The sequence below is a fragment of the Phoca vitulina genome, unplaced genomic scaffold (assembly GCF_004348235.1).
Source record: "Phoca vitulina isolate PV1807 unplaced genomic scaffold, GSC_HSeal_1.0 scaffold25, whole genome shotgun sequence".
Taxonomy (NCBI): Eukaryota; Metazoa; Chordata; class Mammalia; order Carnivora; family Phocidae; genus Phoca; species Phoca vitulina.
The window spans coordinates 33406341-33427500 of NW_022589728.1; the positions used below are offsets into that span (position 1 = coordinate 33406341).

Sequence of the window (21160 nt, forward strand, 5' to 3'; positions counted from 1 at the left end):
TCACCTACATGTGGTCTGTATTTACATTTCTTTAACTGTCCCCAGTTGCATCTTTTTTCCCAACCTAGGATCCAACTGAGGGTCACACAGTATGTTTGGTTGTGGCATGTATTTTGTCTCTTAATCCCAGGCCAAGTGAATATCCTAATTCCCAATAGCATTTCACCTAGAAGTTTTAGCACCCATTACTGATCCTTGCCTGAGCCAAATATTACACTGGCCTTGCAAAAATGATTGTTTTATGATTCTATCACTTTATCTGTATTTAGTAGCTTACATTCTCTCATAAAGAAGCATTTTCTCTCTTTCTCTTTCTTTCAGTATCACTGTGGACTCATGGATATTTTGGGGAGTGGAAGTTACAATCTATTACTATTATTATTCTTTTTGATGGCCAAGTTGTCCCAAATTTGACAGTGGACCTCCTACATGCTACATCCTCTGTGTGTGTGTGTGTTTTACATGACTCCATTAGTATTTTGTGGGTTTATTTTGCTAATTTTTAAGAAAGAGTATTATAGTAATTTTGGGTTCACAACAAAATTGAGAGGAAGGTGCAGAGAGTTCCCATATAATCTCCAACCCTTGTCCCCAACATGCTTAGCCTCCTCCATTATCAACTTGTTCCACCAGAGGCTATATTTATTACAAATGATGAACTTACCACCCAAAGTTCATAGTTTACCTTAGGGTTCACTCTTGGTGTTTTATATTCTGTGGTTTTGGACAAATGTATTCATCATTGTAATAAACAAGAGTATTTTTCTTTTAGAGAGGGAGAGGGTGTGAGGAAGAAGAGAGGGAGAAAGAGAGAATAAGGGAGAATCTTAAGCAGGCTCCATGCCCAGCACAGAGCCTGATGCAGGGCTTCGTCTCACAACTGTGAAATCATGACCTGAGCTGAAATCAAGAGTTGGACACTTAACCGACTGAGCCACTCAGGCACCCCTCATACAGAGTATTTTTTTTTTTTTGTATTTATCCCTTTATTTATTTATTTTTTTAATTTTATTATGTTATGTTAGTCACCATACAATACATCATTAGTTTTTGATGTAGTGATCCACAATCCATTATTTTCGTATAACACCCAGTACTCCATGCAGTACGTGCCCTCCTTAATACCCATCACCGGGCTAACCAATCCCCCCTACCCCCTCCCCTCTAAAACCCTGTTTGTTTCTCAGGTCCATAGTCTCTCATGGTTCATCTCTCCCTCCAATGCCCCCCGCCCATTTTTCCCTTCCTTCTCTTAATGTCCTCCATGTTATTCCTTATGTTCCACAAATAAGTGAAACCATATGATAATTGACTTTCTCTGCTTGACTTATTTCACTTAGCATAATCTCCTCTAGTCCCATCCATGTTGATGGAAAAGTTGGGTATTCATCTTTCCTGATGACTGAGTAATATTCCATTGTATATATGGACCACATCTTCTTTATCCATTCATCTGTTGAAGGGCATCTCGGCTCTTTCCACAGTTTGGCTATTGTGGACATTGCTGCTATGAACATTGGGGTGCATACAGCCCTTCTTTTCACTACATCTGTGTCTTTGGGGTAAATACCCAGGAGTGCAATTGCTGGGTCATAGGGTAGCTCTATTTTTAAATTTTTGAGGAACCTCCACACTGTTTTCCAAAGTGGCTGTACCAACTTGCATTCCCACCAACAGTGTAAGAGGGTTCCCCTTTCTCCACAACCTCTCCAACATTTGTTGTTTTTTTCCCTGTCCATTTTGGCCATTCTAACTGGTGTAAGGTGGTATCTCAGTGTGGTTTTGATTTGGATTTCCCTGATGGCTAATGATGAGGAACATTTTTTCATGTGTCTGTTAGCCATTTGTATGTCTTCTTCAGAGAAGTGTCTTTTCATATCTTCTGCCCACTTTTTGACTTGATTATTTGTTTTTTGGGTGTTGAGTTTGAGAAGTTCTTTATAGATCTTGGATACCAGCCCTTTATCTGTAGTGTCATTTGCAAATATCTTCTCCCATTCTGTGGGTTGCCTCTTTGTTTTGTTGACTGTTTCCTTTGCTGTGCAGAAGCTTTTTATCTTGATGAAGTCCCAAAAGTTCATTTTTGCTTTTGTTTCACTAGCTTTTAGAGATGTATCTTGAAAGAACTTGCTGTGGCCGATGTCAAAGAGGTTACTGCCTATGTTCTCCTCTAGGATTTTGATGGATTCCTGTCTCACATTGAGGTCTTTCATCCACTTTGAGTTTATCTTTGTGAATGGTGTTAGAGAATGGTCGAGTTTCATTCTTCTGCATGTGGCTGTCCAATTTTCCCAGCACCATTTATTGAAGAGACTGTCTTTTTTCCATTGCATGTTTTTTCCTGCTTTGTCAAAGATTATTTGACCATAGAGTTGAGGGTCCATATCTGGGTTCTCTATTCTGTTCCATTGGTCTGTATGTCTGTTTTTGTGCCAGTACTATGCTGTCTTGGTGATCACTGCTTTGTAATATAGCTTGAAATCAGGCAACGTGATGCCCCCAGCTTTGTTTTTCTTTTTCAACATCTCCTTGGCGATTCGGGGTCTTTTCTGATTCCATACAAATTTTGGGATTGTTTGTTCCAGCACTTTGAAAAATGTCATTGGAATTTTGATCGGGATGGCATTGAAGGTATAGATTGCTATACAGAGTATTTTTATTGCCCTAAAAATCCTCTGTGTTATGTCTACTCAGCACCCCTCCCCCCTCTTCTTGGCAACCACTGATCTTTGTACTGTCTCCATAGTTTTGCCATTTTCAGTACGTCATATACTTGGGATCACACAGTATATAGTCAGATTGGCTTCTTTCACTTACCAATATGACATTTAAGTTTCTTCTATGTCTTTTCATGGCTTGATAGCTCATTTCTTATTAGTACTAAATAATATTCAGTTGTCTGAATGTACCATAGTTTATCCATTCACCTACCAAAGGACATCTTGGTTGCTTTCAAGTTTTGGCAATTATAAATAAAGCTGCTATAAGCATCCATGTGCAGATTTTTATGTGGATGTAACTTTTCAACTCATTTGGATAAATACTGAGTACTGTGATAGCTGGATCATATGGTAGGAGTATGTTTAGTTTTGTAAGAAATTGCCAAACTGTCTTCTAAAGTGGCTGCACCATTTTGCATTCCCATCATGAATGAATGAAAGTTCTTGTTGTTCCACAACCTTGCCAACATTTGGTGTTGTCAGTGTTCTGGATTTTCACCATTCTCATAGGTATGTAGTGGTATCTCCCTATTGTCTTAATTTGTATTTTCCTGATGACATGTGATGTGGAGCATCTTTCATGTGCTTATTTACGATCTGTATATTTTCTTTGGTAAGATGTCTGTTAAGGTCTTCAGGACATTTTTTCATCAGGTTGTTTTCTTATTGTTGAGTTTCAAGAATTTTTTGTATATTTTGGAGAAGAGTACTTCAATATGTGTTCGCATATAAATATATACATATATGTATTTTGTCCTTTGTAGTGAAAGTGAATATAGATAAAACTTTTATTAAAAGCTTGACCACTGGGGCGCCTGGGTGGCTCAGTCTTTGGGCATCTGCCTTCGGCTCCGGTCATGGTCCCTGGGTCCTGGGATCAAGCCCCGTGTGGGGCTCCCTACTTGGCGGGAAGCCTGCTTCTCCCTCTCCCACTCCCCCGCTTGTGTTCTCTCTCTCGCTGTGTCTCTCTCTGTCAAATAAATAAATAAAATCTAAAAAATAAGTTTGGCCACTATTATGCCAGCATAAATGAATCCAATTGTGTCAGAGAATATGGAAGAGAAAGCTTGTGCTTTCCCTTAGGTGTAAGAGGAGCATAAAGTTTATTGTACTTATGGCTGTATAAAAAATTTTTTCCATTGCATTCTAACCTCATTAAAAATTACAAAAGCAGAAGGAGGTGCAGGCTGCACTATGGGGTATTTAGGTCAGAAGAATCATTCAAATTGATCTTTATTTAGTGGTCCCTAAACAATACGGTGGTTACCAAAAGAGGTACCCTCCTGGGACTTACAATTACCACATTATACAGTTGCTGTGTGGATGGCAAGAGAAAGTGGAAGATGATAGTTGAATAGCCACCCTTACATCTTTTATGGAAGGCTCATGACCATTAAGAAGCTCTTTGCATTAGTTTGCCCATAAATAACACTGCACAGTTCAATTTGAAATTTCAAATTGACCCAACTCACACCCTTCCGCATCTGGAACAGTAATTATAATCCTGGCAGGTCTCAGAGTTCTCTTTATTTTTCACTCTGAGCCCAGAACACCCACTACTCCAGGACAGAAATTCAAGGCTCTGCAGTCAGTTCAGCTCAGCTTTCAGCCCGAGGACAGCAAGCCTACCATGCATCCAAGACAAGATGGACTGAACATCTTCCTCTCTGCAGGGACAAAAGGGCAGCAGAACTTCTGGACCAAGAATCAATAATCAGGTTGGTTCCCTCACTCCTCAAGCCACAGCCTGTAGAGGTGAGAGTCAGGAAGGGGACAGGATGAATGGGCGGGGTTGCCAGGCTGGGGAAGGGAAGGGACATCTGTCCCTTTTTAGTAGGAACTCTCAGCCCCTATTAGCTGGGAGACCTGGGGCAGGTTACTTAGCTTCTCTTAAGCCTCTGGGGCAATCTCAAAGGAATGTTGAGGATCTAATGGCAAAATGTGGGTAAACGTCTTGGTTCAGACACTGGCCCATGGGAAGCCTTTAATGAATAGCAGCTACATTATTTTTGTGGCCGTTGCCATTGTCATTATTGTTTTGTACTTGTGATCACCACCACCACTACCATCAAGGACTTCATCTCCACCAGCAGCCCCACCTTCCAGCCTGACAGCTTCAGGTCCAGGTGATTCATTTATTCCCGGGATAGCCCTCAAAGCAACACTTTCCGGGGTGACTACTTCTCAGAAGGCAGAAAATCCCCTCTGGAAACCCTTCTCTCTTTCTTTCCCTCCTTCCGCCCTTCCCCCTCTGCCTCTCTATCAAGCCCGCTCTGGTTCTCTGGAGTTCAAACTCGCGCCCCTGGACCCAGCTCAGCTCCACCGCCCCGGGTCGCCCTCACACATGCGGGCGCCTTCCTGCACGCCGCTGCCCCCTGGCGGACGAGGTCGTTAGCGCCCTGGCCCCGGGGTTTCAGCGCTCCCTTTCTGCCAGGTGGCTGCGCTCCCTTTCTGCCAGGCGGCTGCGGGCGGACCCTCCGTAGGCTGGCCACCGCCTTCGCCAGCTCGCGCGCCTGCCCCGCTCGCTCGCTTTTCTCGCTGCCCTGCCACATCTTCCTCTGCCTCCCACCCGAGGGACCATGTCGCGCCTCAGCTGGGGTTACGGCGAACACAACGGTGAGCGCTTTCTGCAGATCCGAGGGAGGGCTTTGCTCAGGGGGCGGTTGTGGGGGACAGACCCACACACTGCTGATCCCGCACTTGCGAGAAACTTTTTGGTTCCTCTTTAAATTGGGCAGCTTTCCCCAGAGCTGAATGCAGGAAGTGGAGGGAAGGCTTAGTCTTGTGTAGACGGGAAAAGCGTTATTTGGAGGGTGTTGATCGTGGGGGTGAGAGTTGGTGTGCGTTAGCCCTGTGAAGACTCCCAGACCCCGAAATCTTCGTTACATGTCCACTCACTTTCCTTTGAAAAGCCGAGGACTTTCCCTAGTAACAACTACTTATCAGTTAAAGGCACGGAGATTAGAAGTCTGATGACATACTTTAATGAATTGATAAGTTCACTATTCACTTGGAGGAAACGAGTCATGGAAAACATTTGAAGCTATACTTAAGAAATTTTAATAATTGAATTGCAACCCTGAAGATTTCAGTTGCCTTCTTGGCAACCAAAATACTGCAATTTTCTTAATAGCTGTTACTATAAAATATTGCCATGGCAGTTTGGTACTGTTAGCTTTAGGAAGATTTAAGTTCTTTCTAAAAAAAAATGAAGTTATACTTCGGGCTACCTCTTCACTCTTTCTCCCTTCCCCACGCTCATCCTTGCAGAGACAGAGGATTATTCAAATTTTAGCACGTTGGTGAACATGTATTTATTGATGGGAGTGTCAGTAATAATAAGATGTATACTTCTTCTATATACTAAATCATCAAAATAACCATTATTTGAAATAACTGCAAGATAAAACCAAGAAAGCCTGACAGTGACTCACTGTCAAAATTAGATCTGTGAATAATAACAATAATAATAATACTTTCCTTGGATTAACATATATATTATTGAACAGTACCCTACAGTCAAATTTTATAGAAAGTTTATTTTCACAAAGAAACAGAAAATCTTCTTTTCTAATTGTAGCCTTTTTGAAGTTATGATTAACTTGCCAGTTTAAAAATGGCAGCAGGTGAAATTTAGAACTTTAATAATAAAAGGTATAATTTAGGTGAATTTCTTTCTGACTGAAACTATAATTATAATCTCACACTTTTGCTACTTTCCAATTTATGTTTGGGGAAAAAACACAAAACAAATTTCTTTTAATTTTCCTCTCTGCTGGAATAATTTTAATTTTTGTTATTTAATAGTTCCTGGGTAGCGACAGTGCCCTCATTATAGTTAGGAAGAAGAAGGGTATTTTCAGTCAATGAGCACTGATTACTCTTTACTATGTTTATATGTTAGAAAATAGTGGCTCCAATGGAGCTCATCTTCAGAAATTTCAAAAATCTATCTCTGAAAAGTCACTACCAAAGAGAGATTCTATATTTCTGCTAAGAATTTATAGGGCCATTTCCTGCTTTTAGATAGCTTTCTGAGGACCGTGCCTGTAAGTAGATCAACTGTGCCAAAATCCTACTGGAAATATGTTGAATCCTGACTGGGCAAGTTTGGTTGCTTGTTTTTTGTTGAGACTGACAGAAGCAGTGAGTGAGCAGATAAAAGGAAACTTAAACTGGGTATAGTAGCAATGATAAAATGGAACACCAAGAGTTGAGGCATTGGACTGGGGGACCACCTTCACCAAAAACATATATGTTCTTGCACTAACCTGTGATGGTTTCATTGGTTCAGTTTAGGGAATGTGACACTTACTGAAAACTACATGTCTCTATAGATACTCAAAAATTCTTGAATCAGTGGAAGATTCACTAGATATCTCTACTTAAGAACTAGGTTTAAATGGGTTTAAAGTTGGATGTTTTGGAAAAATTTTTAAAAAGGGGCCTCTTTGAGAGGCAGGGAAATGAACCCACTATGGTGGTTAATAAATGATATTGAATAATTTATGCAAAGTGGGATTATTTTTATTTTATTTTGGGTTGCCTCTACTTTTAAAAATTATTCTTGTTATAAAGGACTGGAAATAGGAGAGTAAAGGAATTAGGAAGAGAAAGAAAAATGTCAACAACATTTTGTGATATATGCATCACATATTCAAACTCTAATTCTCATCAGGTTAAGTCATGCTTGGTGACAGTGAGATAGGAAACTTTTTTTCACTTAAAGCAAGGACTGGATTGTGCAGAGAAAGAGTACTAGAAAGGTAAACTGGAGTTCGTAATAAATCAGGAAATGTAATGCCTTTTCTGTAATAAGTTGTAGGCAAGGACTTTTGATGTTCAAGTTGCTTTGAAGTCCAAAATGTCAGATTCTCAAGAGAAGAGCTTTTAAGTTGTGTGTATGGTTGTTATATATTCATGCTCTGACTTTTTGTACCTGAAGCATATGTGAAGGAAAGAGCTTAAGCTTTCTCCTTTGCAAACTTGGAGACTAATAAGGAGCATTAAATTTAGAGATTGAAGCTGTTGGTAATTGCAATGTATTTGCATTTTTGAAATGTCGTTCTAAATCTTATCTTTAAAAGTATTTGTTGCTGTCAGTAACAAATGTTTAATTGTCATGCTGTGTCATTTTAATAAGTACTTGAATGTTCGAGAAATCCAGTTAGTGAAAGAGGGAGAAGCTCAGTCAGTAGCCCTGTGCTCTACCGCCCTCGTGGTAGCTGTGTAAATTGCAGGCATAGTAGACAGAATTGAGTAGTCACTGTAGGTTAGAGGTTCCTTGAAGCTGCAGTCTTGCTCTTGGTTTTGGGAGGCAGAACTTGAATCAAGTCTCCCAGAGAAATGAAAAGTCTAGACAAGGGAATTGCCCGCTTATTGGTTCATGTCAATTTACCAAACGTGTCCTACTTGGGAACTAGATGCAATTTTGACTTTTTGAATAGAGGATCAGGATGACAATTGTCTCTTGTGTTGGAATTCAAGTGTGGCACTGGCAAAATAACCGCAGAAGGACCTTCTGAAATGTAGAAAGAAAGAAAGAAATTGTTACCTGACTCCCCTGAAGATAATCAACAGTATTACATTTCCTGATATGGTGCAGCCATTTTATTTGGATTATGCTGTGTGAAAAATTTATGTATTTCCTTAGTATGCCTGTTGCACATCAGAGGTAACTGAGTTGAGGCCTGGGTGACACCTGAAGACACCAGTGAGCGATAGAAGAAAGAAATAGGGATAGCATTTTTAAGAACTGCACCCTTTTTTTGCTACACAGCTTTCTCAGTCCCATTAATTCTTTCATCCCGTGAACTTGTTGTCCGCTGGAGCTACCACAGATCGTTCTTGGAGCTGAGACTAAATCTCATTGTTTTCAGTGATGAATTGTGCTGTTGTTTGTAGCTTGGTAGAAAGGTACCTTTGGAAAGTACTTTTTTTCCCTCTAAAGATGTATTTATTTTAGAGAGAGAGAGATCAAAAGAGAGCACGTGTGCGTGGGGGTGGGGGAGCAGCAGAGGGAGAGAATCTCAAGCAGACTCCCCGCTGAGCAGGGAGCCCAACAGACATGGGGCTCAATCTCATGAGCCATGAGATCATGACCAATGAGATCATGACCTGAGCCAAAACCAAGAGTCGGACGCTTAACCAACTGAGCCACCCAGGCACCCCTAGAAAGTACTTTTTAAAACTTACATGCTTTTTGGGGCCCCTGGGTGGCTCAATCGGTTAAGCGTCTGCCTTCAGCGCAGGTCATGGTCCCAGGGTCCTGGGATCGAGCCCCACATTGGGCTCCCTGCTTCGCAGGAAGCCTGCTTCTCCCTCTCCCACTCCCCCTGCTTGTGTTCCCTCTCTCACTGTTGTCTCTCTCTGTCAAATAAATAAATAAAATCTTAAAAAAAAAATAAAACTTACATGCTTTTTGTCCATAAGGGTTAGTTGAATGCTGCAAATGAATTAAGGCAAACAGGAGGTTTTCATACCCATAATAAAAACAACTAGTCTTGTAAAAAAAATTAGATGTAAAGGTCCTGAAGATGAAGATCTTACTTGTTTTTCCTTCAACTCAAGCACAGTGCATTTGTTTGGTAAAGGAAATAACTTATTTAGTCCTTTTCTTTTGGTCCTATATATTTAAGGTCCTATTCATTGGAATAAATTTTTCCCTATTGCTGACGGGGATCAGCAATCTCCGATTGAGATTAAAACCAAAGAAGTGAAATATGACTCTTCCCTGCGACCTCTTAGTATCAAGTATGATGCAAACTCAGCTAAAATCATCAGTAATAGTGGCCATTCCTTCAGCGTTGACTTTGATGACACAGAGGACAAATCAGGTTGGTTCTTTTTTTTGGTGGGGGTTGAGGGTCTTGGATGATTGGACTGTGATTTCTTATCTTTCATATTTAAAATACCTATGCATTGTGTGTTCCTTATCAATACTTTGCTAGAACTTGTAATAAAAGTTTTGTTTGACTATTTCATGAGATAATGTCTCTCACACTGTGAATGTCATGGACCAACCAAATAAAACTTTAGTTTATTTGTTAATTTGATAACTAAATGAAGTAGAAAAAGAGAATTTCCTTAAGATGAACATTTAATCCTTCTTCAAGCATATCTACTACCCAAGGAATGGATGATATCCAGTTTAAAGTTAAGTTGAGAGAGAAGATTAGAGAGAATTGAATTTTGGAATACTTTTTTTTAAAGATTTTATTTATTTATTTGACAGAAGAGAGAAAGAGAGAGAGCACAAGGGGGAGCAGGGGGAGAAGCAGGCAGAGGGAGAAGCAGGCTCCCCACTAAGCAAGGAGCCCCATGCGGGACTTGACCCCAGGATCTTGGGATCATGACCTGAGCTGAAGGCAGATGCTTAACCAACTGAGCCACCCAGGCGCCTCAATTTTGGAATACCTCTTAAGGCTTCTGACAAATTATTTTTATTTTTAGTCTAATATTAGGATATTGCTATATTCACTCTATTAATGAAAAATATAGTTAAATTATAAAAATCCTAAATTGGAAGAAGGTTTTCACTTGTTCATTAAGCTCAGATTTAGGTTAGTAATAATATACTGTATTTATGTGACACTATATTGTTAGCAAAAATTATAAGCCCACAAAACTTCTCATATTTGTCAAATTCATAAAAGATGTATTTTCATCAGAGCATTGAGGAAAAATGCACAAAGAAAGATTAATACATGGTATTTTTAACTTTTTGGGGAAGGGGGGACATTGCTTTTTATATACTATATTCAGTTGTCTTTTCTTCAAGCCCTCAGTTTTATGAATCTGTATTAATAGATATGATTGGTGGGTACATTGTAAATAGTCCAAGGCTTCTGAGTATAACGTTTATACCACCCATAATCATAGTTTGGTACAGTTTATATCTCAAACATAAAAACTTGAGGCTACCCACTCCTAGTTTTAGAATAAGAAGTGATTAAATGCACTTCACCTAAAACTTTAAGTTTTTTTTTTTTAAGAGTTATTTATTTTAGAGAGAGGGAGAAAGAAAAAGAACACATGAATGAGGAGAAGGGCAGAGGGAGAAGGAGAGAATCTCAAGCAGACTCCCTGCTGAGCGTGGAGCTTGATCTCATGACCCTGAGATCATGACCTCAGCCGAAACCAAGAGTCAGACACTTAACTGATTGAGCCACCCAGACGCCCCAAAACATTTTTATTTCTAAATGTGGGCAGCCTTAGTCATAAAAAATTCCTACTCTAATTTGCTTGATGATGATCTAGGTTTCCTCTCTCCCTCTCCCTTTTTTCTTCCTCTCCCTCTTTCTCTCTTCCTCTTTCTCCCTGTCTCTTTCCCTCTTCCTCTCATTTTCCCTCTACTTTGGGTTAACCCAGGGGAATCAGTTTGTTTGTGTTTCCAGATTTGACACTGTGTCTGTGATTGGTAATGTGTGCCCTCTCCCCCATGTGAAGGCCTCTATCCTATCTAGATCACAGTGAAATTACCAGGGTTAATTGGAAATGTCTGTAAAGTACTTTGTACCCTCTGAGACAGAAACTACATAAATATGGGTCATGATTCTCATTCTTTTTTCTCAAGATAAATTAAAATAGAATGTTTCATGGTGATTCTGGGTACTAAATCAGTGAAAAAGTAGAAACCACTACTAAATTGTTGGCTTTTCTTTTTCTTTGGTAAACTATAAAAAAACACAAAGATACTTTCTGTAGCAAACCACTTTGATTTGAAGAAGACAGTTTCCATTTTGTAAAGAAGCCATTCTTGACCAAAATTAACTCTGAATCCCACCAATCAAGAAACCACAGGCATGAAACCTTCCTCATGGTCCTTGCAGGCCTTCTTTGTCTGGGAAGTTGCTTTCTGTGTGGTTAACCTCTGGTGCGTCACCCATAGGAATTTTAATAAACCTTTAAAAAGGTGGCAGGGGAGCCTGGGTGGCTCAGTCGATTAAGCATCTGCCTTTGGCTCAGGTCCTGATCCCAGGGTCCTGCATCGGGCTCCCTGCTCAGCGGGGAGGCTGCTTCTTCCTCTCCCTCTGCCTGCCACTCTGCCTGCTTTCGTGCTCTCTCTCTCTCTGTCAAATAAATAAATAAAGTCTTTAAAAAAATAAATAAAATAAAAAGGGGGCAGGAGGATATGAAATTTTGGGGGAAGAAGTCCTGTTGACCATGGTAGGGGAGAAATAATCTGATAAGGAAAGACAAGGGCATTCTCACCTTAGCTCCTGGTCTTTTTGTACTCAGACAGGATCTCAGCTCTGGGAATCTCACCTGACTGGCCCCACAACTCTTCTGGTGGCACTCCAGGCTTGTCCTATCACAGAACTTCCCACACTGCATTGTAACTGCCAGTTGGTTCTCTTTCCACTCAGCTCAAGACTCCCTGTGGGAATAGCTATGTCTTACTCATCTATCTAGCATGGTGCCTTGCACACAATAGGTACTCAAGAAATGTGTGTTCCAGTTAAAAACATTTTTTTTTGGTATGATGTTTCCTGGAGGACCTAGAAAATTGATATGGCATTATGGTACAGGATACATTAGTCTACATAGGTGAAATCCCAATAAAATTACAAACCACCAGAAATCAATTAATATTTACCATTTGACACCTAAGTATTAGTGGATTATTCATTGTTTGAATGTTTAATTTTTAAAGGCTGTTGTACTAATTTTTATATTTTAATAAATGAGGGTTCCTGGCATAGAGTAAGTGCTTAATAAATATTAATAACTAATAATAATACAGCATAATACATAACAGGCCTGTATCCTTACCATATATGAGGTATGTTGTGCTGAAATTTTTTAAAGATGTCAAAAGGAAGCTGGTTTCTCGTTAAGAAAGGCCTCCTCGGAACACCAGTGACTTGATGGTTTCAGTGCTTATTCTTTAATTTTCATCTCTAGAAATTATTAATTTCTCAGTTACAATCTAGTTATCAAGTTCTAGTTATGTGGTTCTAGGTAACTACCTGAAATCAACCAAATTCACAAGATCTGAAGTTATACATTAGAAAAGAAAAAAAAAAACAAACCAGAAAAAGATATGGGGGAAGGATACCTTAGTTGTGTGATCCCTCCCAGAAGCCAAGATCTGCAGGAAACTGAATTGGTGATCTGTGACAATGTAGATATTACAAAGCTTTAGTGTAATGATGTTTCCCTCACTAGACTGTAAGTTCCTTGAGGATAGGGATGATCTTACTCAGCATCCCATACTTAGTATTGAACACAGTTGCAGGCCCATAGTAAGCTCTTCAGAATCGTTGAATGAATGAGCAATGGGAGAGTAACATGGTGTGCATATGCTCAGAACAAAAGAAGCCAGACTTAATGAAGACTTTCCTGGCTTCATAAAGAATTCAGGCCCCAGTGACCAGAAACATCGATGGCCTTGGTCTCTCTCTCTCATAGTATAATCCTGGCAGATTTGTGCTGTTTGGTTCCTCTTTTCCTAGATTCCAAGCAAAATACAGATGTGCTATTCACTTAGCTTTACTTCACAGAAATGTTTACCACACAGTGATTAGGCTATGACTTTTGTTAGATTCACAGTCATAAGAACATGTTCTTTAGTGATTCCTAGGTCACTTACTCAGTAGCCACCTTATAAACCAAAGTTTACGGAGAAGTGCTTCTATAGATGAGGTCTTTTTCCTATTTCATGTTCGTGGTATTTATCGATGCAGACACTGTCCTAGGCACTAGAGATACAAGAGAACAAGACAGATTCTGCCTTAAAAGAGTTTGTATGCTGGTGGGATAGACAGTAAATACATGCAAAGATAAGTGTGTTATTTTTTAGATTTTTTTTCTGATTTTGTTGCAACCCTGCTTATCATTTAAGGCCACTGACGATGGTGTAGTTTCAGAAAATGAGTTGGATTAGCAAATTTCTAACAATCTAGAAACATTTCTAGTTTCACAACATTGTTGGTCTTTGTAGCATATAACAAATGACAAGGACCCTTTTACTAAGATATTAAAAATTTCCCGAACTTTTATGGCATTTAACTCTGGTTTATTAATCTCTGTAGACCTCTTATATGAGTGTTTTATTTGGAATAGATTTAAGAAAAATTCTGAATGAAAGGATAAGTGGACTATACTTGTATACCAGGTATGATTTTGGAGAAATGATTATTCATTTTCAAATATAAGATGGAGACAATAATATTTATTTACTCATCTAGGTTGCAGAGGAAGATGAATGATTTGACACATGAAAACACTAAGTCATTCTCCTTAAAAATAACTTTTGTTACCATTATTCATTTTATATTATAGTTTCATTATTTTATTATAGACTATCTCAAAGTCAATGATAAATTAACCTTACTATTTTGACTCACTTTTCCCCACCTTGTGTTTCTTCAGAAGAGCTCTGCTCCAAGAGAATGTTTTCTTCACAAGTAGACATTTGCTGATCATGGTCCCAGTTTGGGTATTTTAGTGGAAACACTCAGATGTGGAGTCCAAATATGTAGAGTGTAAGGCAGTCTTTGTTGCTTAACTAGCAGAGCTATGCTAATCTGGCTTTAAACCCTGGATTCTGAGTAGGCTTTCCAGAGATCAACCATTATTCTTGGATGTTTCCCTAACCATGTGTGTTTTTGGTATCACTTTCTTTCTCTTGAGTCAGCTTGTTTGCATCTTCTCCCAAAGTTAATTCCACATTGATTACTCAAGCTCTCTAATCTGCTTTTTATGTTTATATAGGGAATGACTTTATGTTTCAACTCAGGTCTTATTATGCTACAGTAAGAAAAAAAAAGGACAATAGAATTGTTGATTTCTTTGGCAATTATCATATGATGTTATTCACAGTGGAATTTAAGAAACAAAACAGATGAACATAGGGGAAGGGAAGGAAAAATAAGATGAAAACAGAGAGGGGGCAAACCATAAAAGACTCTTTAACTATAGAGAACAAACTGAGGGTTGCTGGAGGGAAGGAGAGGGGGGGAATGTGCTAAATGGATGATGGGCATTAAGGAGGGCACTTGCCGTAATGAGCACTGGGTGTTATATGTAACTTATATGTAAGTGGTGAATCACTAAATTCCACTCCTGAAACCAATACTGATTTCTTTTTATTTGGAATGCCATTGCATCCATGCTGTATGGAGTCACTTAGGGAAATGTGCCTTTTAAATTAATTTATCTGTGAATCATCTTTGAAACTGCTTGTTTAAAGACAGATCAAATGTTTTATTCATTCATTCATCAAATATTTATCATGTATCTGCTCTGTGATAGTTACTGTGCTTAGGTGATGTGTCCAGCAGGGACCGAATCAGAGTCTGCTCTCGTGAACACTGTTCAGTGGGAGACTCAAAACCCTAAAACTACTCTGTTTATAACAGTGTAACTAACAGAAGAGCAAGCCCTAGAATCTGATGTAAATGCTTCTTCTCTTTTATTTTTCAGAGGGCTTTGGAAATAGCTATCTTTATTTATTGTAAAGAAATCTGGATCCAAATGAATCTAAAGAAACCTCCAACCATTCGACCTCCCAAAAAATTTTTATTGCAAATGCTCAGTTTTTTTCCTTGGTAGTTTTGATAATTGTAGAAGTTAAAGAGCATCCAGTCTAATCTCCTAATTAAAAATAGACAGACAAACGAACACAAATATAGACAAGAAAGCTGATGCCCACAGAGGCTTAAGTGAGTTTTGGAAGATTACATAATTCAGTAGCTGAGCTGGGACTATCCCCAGGTTTGTTGATTCCAGCCACACTAACTCTTAATCATTGATGTTCAACTTTAGCTGAGTCCAACTGAGTAAGGAAGGAATTCAGTGGTACTGGTTAATACAACCGGACCATTTCTCTCCCTCCGTATAGCTCAACGAGGGGTGTGCTTTAGGCAAATGTATTTTCCATTTTTTCCCTTGCTGTGTCTAGAAGACTGCATGGGATACGCCTTAACATCTTCTGCTTCTGTAGGCTCCCTGTGGAACATGGGACTTGAACTCACGACCCTGAGATCAAGAGTCACATGCTCTACTGACTGAGCCAGCCAGGCGCCCCATAACATCTTTTGCTTCTTATATAAGACAGATCATTCCTGACAAATTTTGAGATATCTCTATCTCTGCATCTCTACCTATCTGAAATCTCTGAAGAGTAGGGTCATTTAAATCAAACTATTATTAAGGCTGCATCTCACAATCTAACACTTCCATTGGATATTGATGGGAGATTAGTAATGCATAGGGTGTATTGAACATTCAGTGCTTTCTTATCCCCCCCACCATATCCTTTAAACATGCCCAATAAAAATTAATTAGGAGGAGATAGTTTAGAGCTATGTTTTCTCTTAAGAAGCTCTTCCATATACTTAAGATATGATTCTGTTGCCAAAAAAGAGTTAATTTTGTCCTGTATTCCAGGTTTCCCTGGAAAGATAGAATTCAAGTACAAAAGATGTGCTTACTTGGCCAATTTTTGTAGTAATCCTAACAATAAAATAGTAATAAAAGCTAACATGTCCAGCATGCTGATCATGTGCCAGGCAGTGATAAGTTCTTTGTATTCAACTTTTCTTCTATTTTCAAAACAGTATTAGGAGGAGGGAGTATTACTGTCTTGAGGTGACAGACATAAAAGCTAAAGATTTGAAGTTAGAGTTGACGCAAGATCACAGTAAGAGCACGAGCCTACGTCTTCTCAATGCTGGAGGCTGTTTTCTAACCATAGTGCTGGGCTGCTCCACCAAGTTCAAAGTGGCCCTCTTTACATACCACATCCTTATTCAGAGAGGCTGACATCCTCCAATAAACAGACCAATTCTTTGCTTTTAGGAACTCCTAATTTCTTCTACTTTCTAACCCCTGTGTCTATTGTGATTTTCCAGATGTCCCATAAAAATCTGTATTGTGGACTTTCCAACCTTTTAAAATGTTTGTTTTCATTCCTCATATACCTAAAAATTGTATGCCTTTTTGCAAACTGAATGACACATTTGTAAAAAATTCCTCGGAGGACATGGGCATGTTGAATAATTCGGGGAGATGATGTGAATCGTAGCAGCATGTGTAAATAATTTTTTCTTGCTAACAATTTAAAATATGTTGGTGCTTAGTTCTGCGTGGGGGTCCTCTCTTTGGAAGCTACCGCTTGCGACAGTTTCACCTTCATTGGGGGTCTTCTGATGATCACGGCTCTGAACACGTGGTGGATGGAGTGAGGTATGCTGCAGAGGTAAGCCGTCGGACATATATTCGTGATTCAGTGGTTTCCTAGGTGGTGGGCTTTGACTCTTGACTCCAAATTAATCCTGAGCAAATTAGTGTCTAAGATTGCTTTATTCCATCAATAGGAGAGTTTATCAGTATGAGAGCTATAAATGTGGTCCTTCTGAGCCTTACACCAACTCTGAGAGCTTAGGGTTATCGTGCTCCTTCTAGAAATGAGTAAACTGAAGGTTTGGAGAGAGTAAGTAACTTATCCAATTAGGAAGCAGTTGAGATGGATTTAAACTCAGATCTGTCTGATACCAAATTACAAACTCTTTCTAGAATATCTGTTGTGTTTCCTGAAAGTCCAGGAAGAAGGCAGAGAAAGAGACATTTGATTTGGGCCCAACTGTGGTCCAGACACAGGTGAATACTAATATCATATTTTGTAGAAGTGATAGTAAATGGTAAAGTTCCTTATAGGGAAAAGAAACGAAGACAAACTCTCCTAAACTCTACAATACCTCTATATTTACAGGTCTAAAAGGGAATCTCTGTTAATTATTGAAGTCATAACACAATAAAGCATTCATTGACATTTTTTTAATTGGGAAGTTACTCCTTTATAACTATATTCATTAATAAAACCCTACTTTTTCTAATCCTCTGTTAAATGACAAAGCATAATATACTTCAAGTTTTAATACTGTTAAATATTGCTAACACCCACCTTTTCCATGAGATGGAAGTGAATTATTGTATGATGCAACCAAAGCTTTTTAAGTGACAGTAATTTGGCTTGTGAGTTTTCTAGGTGAAACAGAGCATTACCAGGCAAGTAAAGTTCTTTTTCATTTTCTCATGGTTACTGAGCTGTGGAATTTAGACACTCCTTTATAGTTCTGCTGTTCGAAGAAATCCAACCAAGAGAACTTTCCAGTTTTGCTCTTCCATTAACATGTACATCTATTCTTTGAGCCTATCAACCAAATCATCCATTTGTCTACTTAAAACACTTTTGTTTGAAGCCAAGTGCTTAGGGTATGGGACCTGCTCTGTTTTCAGGATGGGGGAATAAAATGTATATCCAAAGTGTTCCATGGCACAGGATAAAGGATGCCAAGAATTAGAAAGTGGGACTCCTGAATCTGTGTGGTGCCTCAGTTTATATCATCTGCTCAATAGTTTTCATGTTGCTTTCTAAAGTTTTGTGTTCTGAATTGAACACGTTGTTCTAAATCTGGAAGGTTTTATGGGGATTGAGCTGGTTTTGGATTATGGCTTTGTAATTTTCCTAAGCAACTAAGAAAAATTAGTTACAATGCTTTATGGTGATACTTTCTAGTGTCATAAACTTGAAAGTATACTTTCAGAGAAGTTTTATCTGAGCTGGCAAGTTGTTTCTTGAAAAGGGCACTCCTATCCTGAAATTTTCTGGAGGCTCAGAGTTCTGACCTGCAGAGCAAGAGACATCTTTATAGACTTTCCTTCTTGAAGTAGATTAAGCTTTGACTGAAGTTTCATACTTCAGTCAACTTATGAAACACATATTCTTTAATATGTGTTTAAGGCTTTTTCTTATTTTATTTCTTTATTTGTTCATGAATTCATTCACTCTTTAAGAATTCACTGTGACCCCACTATGTCGCCCATCTTTGTCCAGCTTACTCTTGCTCTTCCTGAAGGGAGTGCTGGAAGGAAGTAAGGATGGGCCAGGGAATGTTTCCCTGTGAAGGGTCCCTCAACCCTAAACCTGAAGGATGAGCAGGAGTGAGCCAGGCAAAGGATATAGCAGAGGCCCTGCATAGACTCATGTGTGAGGACTTGGGGTGGGAAAGCACATCACATACTCGAAGAACAGTGTGGCCAGTGGGATTAGTGCATGAAGAACAAAGAGGAGAGATGCCAGAGGTAAAGTTGGAAAGGCTGGAGGGCCTGATTTTACGAAGATCAATCATGGTAAGGCTTGTGAACTTAATTCTGAGTGTGGTGGGAAGCCATTAACTGGCTTTGAATCGTGAGGTGATCATATTTGCATTTTAAAAATATTCATGCTACAGTTTGAGAATAAATTGGGTTGAAGCAGGAGTGGATAAGTGAGTCAGTGAGGAGGAGGGAAGTTCCAGGTAATAGATGATAGTGCAGTTAATTGGAGTGCTGGTGGCCATTACATCTTCGGTGGGATTTGTTGATTGATTTGGTTTGCGGGGGGGCGTCATTGTGCTGATGGAGAATGAGGAAGTCTGGGTCAGACCTCAGGGTTTGGTGGGATGTTAGAGGTAAACAATAAACACATAAATAAATGGTATATGGTAAGTTCTTTGATAGGAACAATACCATGGGATCTGGTAGTATGATTGAATAGTTAGGAAAACTCACCATGAGAAAATCTAGATAGCTTCTCAGCGAGTGGGCACAACAAATACAGATGACCTTGGGCAGAAATGATGTTGGCATGTTTAAAAACCCTAAGACGTTGCTTCTGGGATTGGAATTAATGAGGGAGAGGTTATAGGCTGTGTCCTAGGAAGGCAGGCAAGGACCATGCCTTGTCGGGCTTTGTAGGGCAAGGTGAGAAGTTTGGAATTTATCCTTAATGTATTGAGACAAAGACAACGGAAGATTTTGAGCAGGGGAATATCATGTTCTACTTTATATTTTATAAAATATAACTAGCTGCTGTGTGGAAAAGAGGTTGGGCAAATGTGGAAACAGGGAGACAAATTAGAAGGTTATGGAAGTATTTCAAATGAGCAAAGATGGTGGTTTGGGCTATGGGGGTGGTGGAGATGAAGAAAGTAGATAGCCCAGGATATGTTTGGGAAAGAAAGTCAGTGGCACTTGCCAGTGAAACAGGTGTCACGAGTGAAACAAGAAAGAGGAGTCTAGAAACACTCCTAAGACTTTGGCTTGTGCAAACATGAGGCTCGTTCTGCCATTTACTCAGATGGGCAAGTCCAGGGAGGAGCAGGTTGCCGAGAGAAGTTGACTTTCTGTCGTGCACACATTAAGTCTGAGGTGCCTATTAGATAGTCTAGGCTCATGCTCAAGAAGGCTGTTAGGTATACAGACCTGGAGTTTAAGGAAGACGTCAGGCTGGAGCTGGACGTATTTGGGAATCACTGACATTTGGTTTCAGGTTCAAAAAAATCCCTTTGTGCTCAGCTGTAGAAATGATTCTTAGATTCGTTTTTCCAGCCACTTTTGTACCTAAATTCATGACTATCATCGAGTTGTACCCCCTTAGAAAATAAGAAGAAGAAGAAAAGAAATGAAAGGAAAAAACCATTTAAAGTGTACCATGTAAAAACTTAACTTTGGGTCTAATCTGATGATTTGTAACATTATATAGAGAGATTAAACTAATCTAAATCATGGAAAACCTTATCCTAAGAGGTATGCATCTATAAAAAGTAGCTAATAATCCACTCCATATTTAAAACTTCATCTGATTACAGTTTGTACAGATTATATAATAAGCATATTAAATATGTAGTTGATAGTAAAACTATAATTTTAACATTAATGGTGATTTTTGGCATGCTAAACATAATTTACATATCAATAGTATGCAGTTAAAAATGCTGAAGTTGAATAATAGTATTATTTAGAAATTATTGGGGTACCTGGGTGGCTCAGTGATTGAGGGTCAGACGCTTGATTTTGGCTCAGGGCATGATCTCAGGGTCCTGGGATCGAGGCCTCTATCGGGCTCTGCCCTCAGCACCAAGTCTCCTTGAGATTCTCTCTCCCTCTCCCTATGCCCCTCCCTGTGCTCATGCTCTCTCTCTCTCTCAAATAAATAAATAAATAAATAAAATCTTAAAAAAAAAAAAAGAAATTATTTTCCAACAGGGAAGAAACTTCTCATTTCCATTTTTGTTGTGGCTACGACTTCTTGTCATTTGCTTAAGTCAATGAGGCTGTCATTTTTAGTCAGGAAATGTGAGTTTGTTATTTGTTTGAGTCTTAATTCAAATACAAATGCTGGGGCACCTGGGTAGCTCAGTTGGTTAAGCGGCTGCCTTCAGCTCAGGTCATGATCCCTCGGTCTTAGGATCGAGTCCCACAGCGGGCTCTCTGCTCAGCGGGGAGCCTGCTTCTCCCTCTCTCTCTGCCTGCCACTCCCCCTCCTTGTGCTCTCTCTCTGTGTCAAATAAATAAATAAAATCTTAAAAAAAAAAACCCAACTGTGATCACCAAGACAGCATGGTACTGGCACAAAAACAGACATACAGACCAATGGAACAGAATAGAGA

The 21160-nt window shown here is 39.3% G+C and overlaps 1 protein-coding gene across 1 annotated transcript in view; it reads left to right on the plus strand.

The window, feature by feature from the left end:
• Positions 1–5299: 5299 nt before the first annotated feature.
• CA13 (carbonic anhydrase 13) overlaps positions 5300–21160 on the plus strand; it is a 31595-nt gene continuing 15734 nt past the window's right edge. Inside the window, exons 1-3 of the mRNA XM_032421943.1 lie at positions 5300–5336; positions 9359–9556; positions 16808–16926. Coding sequence (XP_032277834.1) covers positions 5300–5336; positions 9359–9556; positions 16808–16926 — 354 coding nt within the window. The remainder of the gene's footprint in view (positions 5337–9358; positions 9557–16807; positions 16927–21160) is intronic.